General features: G+C 27.4%; 1 protein-coding gene across 1 annotated transcript; it reads left to right on the forward strand.

Annotated features, from left to right (window-relative positions):
- Positions 1-3,602: 3,602 nt before the first annotated feature.
- LOC111636141 (peptide methionine sulfoxide reductase-like) lies at positions 3,603-8,642 on the forward strand. The gene is given in 4 exon segments (XM_023381318.1): positions 3,603-3,760; positions 5,757-6,008; positions 6,101-6,162; positions 7,392-8,642. Coding segments are annotated over 4 exon segments (639 nt in total). The 3' UTR covers positions 7,559-8,642.

Raw genomic sequence — 8,642 nt, forward strand, 5'->3', positions numbered from 1 at the left:
TACCTATAGTGTATATTACATTATCTGAGTTGTGTCCAGTAACCTAGCCAACTATAAGGTCTTGCAGATTCTGCAGAAATGACATTATTGAACAAAATTCTTCAGTAGGTTAATTCTACTGCCTTTTTAGCCAAATGCAAGCTATCTGCAGTTACTTAAAACCAGTATAACTACATAAACACTTTACTAGTGTATATTTCAAGTATTTCTCAACAGTATCATAGAGAAGCATTTGAATAGAGATTTTCTTGTAACTGTTGAAAGACATTCTTTGAAAATTTATTGCATGCAGTGCATTAAATTAGGCATTGCTGTTTCTCTAGACTTCCAGTTATAACCCAACATGCATTGTTATCAGGGATGAGAAGGATTTCCCCTTTTATCTTTCATATCCCTGGCTCTGAGGAAATGAAAGTAACCCAGCCAGGGATAGCTTCTTTTCTCCTCTCTTATCAAACTTATGGATGATGTAAATTTTACAATCTTGTAAAAAGTCAAGTTTGATTTTACACAAGCTACAAAATTGATTTATAAGTATAAATATTATTGTATCTAATTTGTAGGCATTTTTTCTAACAGACCGACACGTCATGGAGTATGTTTGGTCAGCAGCCATTGTGTTTTGCTTTTCAGTAGCATTCTTTTGCTTTATTCACTTACTACAACAATGTTTAGAAAGCTTAAATTAAACATACCTAGATTAACTCTTCTTGAACTAAAAACTCCATAGAGAGTTGCTTATCGGTATTCTTTTGGGGTTTTTGTTTGTGTTTTAAAGTAATTCAAAAAATTGTTACAGTACATGTAGGCTATCTGCAATTCTTTTTCCATTCCTGCAGTGTTACTACTATGACCTATGTACCACCCCTCATAACAGTAAAATGAGATACTATTGTATATAGTATACATAACCCAGGTGATCATCCTTCCTGGAAATTTTACAAATCATACAATGATTATCATCATTGTTGTTACTTTAGAAAACCAAAAGGTGGCAATTCTATGCCTTACCAACAAGTTGGCCACATAGATTTTTCTGGGTTTTCTTCACTTGTCTAACATATGAATAGGGGCAAGTTTCTTGTAGAAAGTCCTCCTGGAAGGCATCCACCCGTTGACAGATCATTCATGTTGTTAATATATTGCTACATCCAATCAAACTAAACCATTTTGTCAATACTATATATTAGTTTTCTGTAGTGTGAATATAATCTGGCTTGCAGATGTTTGGCTATGAAACCATTTTAAGAATGACAATATTTAATTTCATTTCTAAGTTATTATTTAAGTTTTCTTGAGAAAAAAATGACTACTGTGCTTCTTGTTGTGAATATTTATTGCCAATTGACATAAAATCATATTAATTGGGCTGCAATTTGAAAAAATTGTAGACCTATAAATTCCCACTGTTGTCTGTCAGTCTGTCTGTCTTCTCTTAATCTTGAGAATGGTGTTAGATAAATGAAATTCAAGACCAAATATGGAAAGCTTGGGGTGGGAGGTCCCAATTAACTATATATAAACAACCAGTGCAAACCAAAAGTCACATTATTTCAATTCAGAACAGTAGCATGTAACAACAGTAGCATTATTGTTTTCAGAAATATCATATTAAAGTATTCAAATAATTTGATATATGAAATATATGAAGTTTGTAGATGAAAACTGCAGATGAATGTCTCAAATATATGCTATGTTGTTTTTTTACACAATATGCTACATACACAGCATGTACAAATTCTGCTATGTACAACTGAGTGACTGATTTGTTTGGACAGATCTTGTTTCTTGTATTTCCTTATATTGTCATGTGGTTAGTGGATTTTGTTTCTTAAAGCTGCATTATTGTTCATGCTTTGTTTGTGGGAATAGTCTAGTAAAAAGTTTGTCATTTTGTTTTCCCAAAGTAAAAAATACAATATCCTCCAGTATGTGTATGTGTTTAAATATACCATCTAAGATGCTCAAAGCAGAGACTGTATTGAAAAAAAATGTGTGAAATAACTTAAAAAGATGAACCTAAAAATATAACTTCTACTATTGAACTTGCAAATAGGATTATTGCTTATTTTATAATAAGCAATAAACCTTGGTATTGAGTCTAAAACTTTTTTAAATAGTCAAAAAAACAAGTTTAGTCAAAATAGAGTGGGGAAAAACGACAATTTTATTGCATTCTTTACAGTAAATTCAAACAATAATTCTAATTAAAAAAAAAAAAATACAAACACCAGTGTCATAAGACTTCTATCCAACTTTCATTTTCTCTATTTAGTTCACATCCTTCCTGAATTTCATATCCTCTTCAGTTATTGCAATCTGTAACTGGAAAGGATATAAAATGGATATAATAACAAATGTTTGTCACAAGTTTTTGTTTCTTGTAAGTCTGATGTTATTGATTATACAGAATATATCTTAGATTATATTTGTGTAATTGTTATTAATGTTTACAAATATTTATTTTCAAAATAAGATATCAAATTAAAATAATGACTAGTTACATTTTTCAAAGTAATCATGATGAATGAATTTTAAAATTTAGATAAGCAATTTAATAGTTACATACATGAATTTTTTTATCAGAATAATCAAATCAATGAACTTTGAAAACCTATTCTCCTCATATTTTTTTGTATCTTAACTAAAAGTTTTGTATCTGTATATGAATTTTCTTAACTAAAAATATTCTGTATTTATTTATAGATATAGAATATTTTTAGTTAAGACAAAATTAACAACACAACTCTGTGATGAATTCTATAATGAATACATTATAGAAATCCACACCAAAGGCATTAAGGAGTGTTTTAAGGAACGTTTTATTTCCAGCTAGTACTTTCAACGTTCATATCTACGTCGAAAGCGCTGGCTGGAAATAAAACATTCCTTAAAACACTCTTTAATGCCTTTGGTGTGGATTTTCACTTGAGTTAGAACAATTGTTGGTGTGACATCAACAGTACATATGTAAATTACATTATAGAAATCATCATAGAGGAATCTTAAATTACTTATGCATACTGTTTTTGATTAGCACAGGTGATCTTCATATGATCAGAGAGTTCTAAAATGGAATGCAAATGTTAATACATTAATCATGTATTTAACAAAAGTGGTTATTTTCAACAAGAGGATGATTCCATGCACTGAGTCATTGAGCACTCAACTAAGAATTCACAATATCCACTCTGAATGGGTCTGGATTTGCCAGATGTCTCACAAAATCTATGGCTTTGCAATGACTGTAAAGTCATTGGAATGTTTAAATATTTTCAAGTTTAAGTTTATTGTGCTTTTTATGATTAAATTGATATTTATATACTGTATGATGATGAAACAAAGTTGGAATGGATAAAATTTCAGATTTTAAGTTTTTTCTGAATTTTACTCATTAAAATAGAAAATATAATCCCATTTTTAAGGGATGATAAAGTATAATTATATGATATATTAAAGCTTCATAAAAATTAAGAATTTTGAAGTTTAATTTTGAAAGTATTTTTAATGTAAATGTTTTATAATCATTTAAAATTTATATTTAACTAATCAATTTATTAATATAGATTATATTATTTATTTTTTTCTAGTTTACTACAAAAATGCCACTTTTTGAACCCAAAATAGATACGAAAAAAGCAACATTTGCTTTATCATGATTTTGGTTTCCCGAAGCACAATTTGGTTGTGCTCCGGGAGTAATTCGTACCAGAGTCGGTTATGCAGGAGGAAAGCATAAGAATCCTACTTATCGTAATTTGTAAGTTGTTTTTGTACTTTTTTCTTTTAAGTGTAGGAATTATAAATAGATCTCTTGAAATTTGTTTTTATATTATTAAAATTTATTTGTATATTATTGTTTATTTAGCAGTGAAATTATTTACAAGAAGAGAAATAGATTTTTATTCAGTTTAATGGACATAAAATTGTTACTGTAGTAAAAAACAAAAAAACCTCTGGGATAGAAGTTTCTTCTAGTAATTCATAACAAGAAAATATTTTATTCGTTTTACGTATACTAAGCATATACAGTGAAGCCTCACTTTGTTGCCACCCCTGAAATTCTGTAAAACTATTGATACATTACTTTTAATATGAATCAAACTATATTTTGATGGCCATTTCATTTAAATGTCCAAGATAGGAGTGTCTTGAAAGACATTCATCTCTTTTGTGTGGCCAACAGAAAACTTGAAATATTGTTTAAAGCACTTTAAACAGAATTGAGCTTTGTTGTTAGTTTAGGAATAGTTTGCTGAGATCCCTGTGTTAGATGACATTCAAATAAAATAAATCTTCATTTACACTAAAGAAATTAAATTTATCCTTAAAACTAGAATTTATCTATTTGTTCAATAATTTTATACAAAATCTGTTGCATTTTATTAAAATAAAGTATGTAAATCAGCAATGATCAGTCTCAGTGACAATGGCTGTGATGATACACTCCCAAAGATCCTGAACGGTTCTGACCAAAGTTGCATAAATTATTATTAATTAGTTGTAACATGTTTCTCTCTCATTTGGAATACCCTTCTTCCAACATTTTCTATTAATATAAATCCTTTAAAATACATTAATTCCATAATCAATCTTAGCATAATTTTTGACAATAAACTTACATTTAAGTATCACGTTGATAAAATAGTAAAATCATTAGTAATAATTATGTTGCAGCATCCTCTGGTGTTTCTGTAAGCATATCCCATTGAATAATGTGCTATGCACTGTTTTTTTCACAAATTTTCAGTCTAGTGTAGATTACAGTTTATCAATTTGGTCTATGACTGTCCCCTCTCTTTTAAATAAAATTATGAAATAACTTGACAAAATTTATATACCTATAAATTTACTCTGCAATCTATCCTGAACTTATTATCCAAATGTTGCCAGATCTAGACTGGGCTTCTGAGTTTTAAAGAATGTGTCAAATACTTTGACCGTTTGCACTTCCATAAGTATTTTAATGGAAACACAGTTGGATTGGCTACGGTTAAAAATTCCTCAACAGAACTTGTGTAACACATCATGTGTTTTTACTTCCTTTTATGAATTAAGCATTTCTCAAAGATCATACTTTTATTGCATCTCTCATGATATGATAGATTTTGAAAATTTACTACATGAATATTTTAGTCATTTTAAAAGCATTTGTAAATGAATACTTTTTTATAATTCTTAGTGTTTAATACTTTTGTCCTATTGTTATCTTATCATTTTTTTAAAAATGTTTTCTTTATTTTCTACTTATACCTGTATTTTTATATATTATATAATATTTTATGTATCTGTTTATACTGTTAATCGAGGGCTGGAAATCTTTTGGGGGACATTTCCATTTGTAAAGAAGTTAAATAAAATAAGTAAATAAATAAACAATTAGCTTTTAATCCTATTTTTACAATATAATACAAATATACTTTTTACATATACATAGTATTGATAAATAATATAAGCATACAATTTAAACATTTTACTGGTTAATGGTTTTGTATTTTTATCACTATTTTAATGATATTGTTTTAAATGTGTGAGTCTTGTAATAATTTTTAGGAACTATTTGCCTTACAGTAGAACCTCGATTATCTGGACTAATTGGGGATAAAGGTAGTCCGGATAAGGAAAAATCCGGATAATTGAAACAAATACTTTAATTTGTCTTTTAATGATAATACAACACATTTTCTTTTCGATGACATATCGGTAATATTAAAAATAAATACTGTATTTAAATCGTGATCAAATTTTNCTTACAGAGGTGATCATACAGAAACAATTGATCTTGACTATGATTACACCAAAATGTCTTACCAAGAATTACTTGATATGTTCTGGAAACTTCACGATCCTACTACATGTCACAAACGTCAGTACATGTCAGCCGTTTTCTATCATGATGAAGAACAGAAGAAATTAGCAGAAGAATCAAAAGCAAAAAAACAAAAAGTTACATCTAGAGAAATTGTTACAAAAATTCTACCAATGGAAAAATTTTATGAAGCTGAAGAGTAAGTATATTATTTTTAATAGATTATTGTTAAAAATAATCTATTAAATTAATCATTGGTTATTTTTCTAATATATTTTTCTTCTATTTAAGCTATCATCAGAAATACATTTTGAGAAATTACGGCGATATATTTGATACTATTGGATTAGATGGTAAATCACTATTTTAATGATATTGTTTTAAATGTGTGAGTCTTGTAATAATTTTTAGGAAATATTTGCCTTATCTTTAAAAGTTGTTCACCTAACTGATAAAGGCCATAAAACCAAGAGCAGAAATGCATTTTAAGAGATATATAAGGCATTAATAGTTTCATGTGTGTGGTAATCCTTTCATTAAAATAATTTACTGCATATATGTAAAAAGTATATTTTTCATCTGGAATTCTTTCCTGAGCACTGTGCTGCATGAGATTACCTGTTTTGTTTTCAAGAATTAATTATTCATAAGAAATTATGGTTAATTAATGATGAAGAATTAATTGAGGATAATTTGATAAAGTTCTGATGAGGATAATTCTAGAAATATACAACATTGAAAATCTTATTGAATACTTTAATTTGTTCCATAATTAAGCACTGTATTGCACAGCATAAAAGTCATAAAAATCGTTATTTAAAAAAATTAGTATTTTTTTTACATGAAAATGGGGAAAAATAGTAAGGAGAAAGGTTAGAATCTGGACCCACAAACTCATCTTTGTGGTATGAAGAGTTCATTGCATGGCGTGGTTACCGTACAAGGCCCCACTGTAGTCCAAAAACAATCTGATGATTTAGGCTTATGTTATGGTAGTTGATTTAGGCTTTGGTTATCATTTATGAAAAGAATAATATATTAATTTATTTTATGAATGAAACTGAATAATATGAACTTTAATTTAATTATATAATTTTAAATACTTTCTGGCAAATCATTTTATTATATTTTTCACAAGTAACAACTCAATTTTACAGAATTTTAATTTTCTTACAGAGGTGATCATACAGAAACAATTGATCTTGACTATGATTACACCAAAATGTCTTACCAAGAATTACTTGATATGTTCTGGAAACTTCACGATCCTACTACATGTCACAAACGTCAGTACATGTCAGCCGTTTTCTATCATGATGAAGAACAGAAGAAATTAGCAGAAGAATCAAAAGCAAAAAAACAAAAAGTTACATCTAGAGAAATTGTTACAAAAATTCTACCAATGGAAAAATTTTATGAAGCTGAAGAGTAAGTATATTATTTTTAATAGATTATTGTTAAAAATAATCTATTAAATTAATCATTGGTTATTTTTCTAATATATTTTTCTTCTATTTAAGCTATCATCAGAAATACATTTTGAGAAATTACGGCGATATATTTGATACTATTGGATTAGATGGTAAAGCACTTATCAATTCTCATGCAGCAGCAAGAATTAATGGCTATTTAGGAGGTTATGGAAAGAAGAGTGATTTTGAAAAAGAATGGAAAACATTGGGTCTTTCGAAAGAGGTAGCAGAAATGATCCTCGACGAGATGAAATGCAACAGACGACTGCATTGTTAATCTGTTCCTCTTCATTATTTTTCTATGATAATGGTTAAGAATAAATTTAATTATCACATATTTGAAAAATATTTAACAATTTGATTTGCAAATTGAGAATTGTTTAAAAGAGTATCCAAAAGTGCCATAAAAATTAAATATTGTCCAATTTTTCTACATGCACCCTCAATAGCAAATGGTCAAAATTCAAAAGGATGAGGATGACTCCATTTTCAAAAATATTACAAAAGAAAATCTATAGTAGTACTGTTTTTAAGAAAAGTTTTTTGCTGTTTGAATGATTTATTTGATAACATTTTATCTATTTTCTGCTACAAATTATAGGGAAATTTGTATCTGTAATTCATATGATTTTTTAGAATTTTCATAAAATGATGCAAATATTTTTACAGATTATTTACCCTATTAAAACTTTAATGCAATTTAAGTACATTTTTGCAACATCTTTTAAAAAATTACAATGTTTCAGTGCAGTTATAAATTGCATATTTATCAATTAAATATGGTTATGCAACTTCATGCTATATATTTATATATAAGAATATTTTTATTATGGTTTAATATGGAAAGTGTATAAAAGTTTCTAGAGTATCTATATTACTTAATACAAATTTTCAATTGAAGTCATGGACTTAATAAATTAATTATGTTTGCAATAATGTTTAAAATGTGATAAATTCATCATGCTAAGAATTTTTAAGTACCTGATTTGATACTTCTGTTGAGAATTACTTTTCTTCCATTTGTTGGCAATAACATTATTTAATTATCTTCAAGAATATATATTTTTTTAATATCTAAGCTATTAAATAGCTCAAATTGTTGATAACTTTAAACAGTAATATTAGTAATTGCTTTATTCACAACCAAGAATAAAGAGTTAGAATTAGAAGTTAACCAATTTTCATTCACTTTTAGTACATGAATGTGTATTTATTAACTTCTAACATCTCTCGATCCTTGGTTGCAAATATAATCATTTATTAAAAGAATAATATATTAATTTATTGTGTGAACGGAACTGAATATCTGTACTTTAATTTAATTATATACTCTAATATTTCTTTCATTTTTTTTATATCGT

Source organism: Centruroides sculpturatus, unplaced genomic scaffold (assembly GCF_000671375.1).
Source record: "Centruroides sculpturatus isolate CEXI.00-Female unplaced genomic scaffold, Cexi_2.0 scaffold1046, whole genome shotgun sequence".
Taxonomy (NCBI): Eukaryota; Metazoa; Arthropoda; class Arachnida; order Scorpiones; family Buthidae; genus Centruroides; species Centruroides sculpturatus.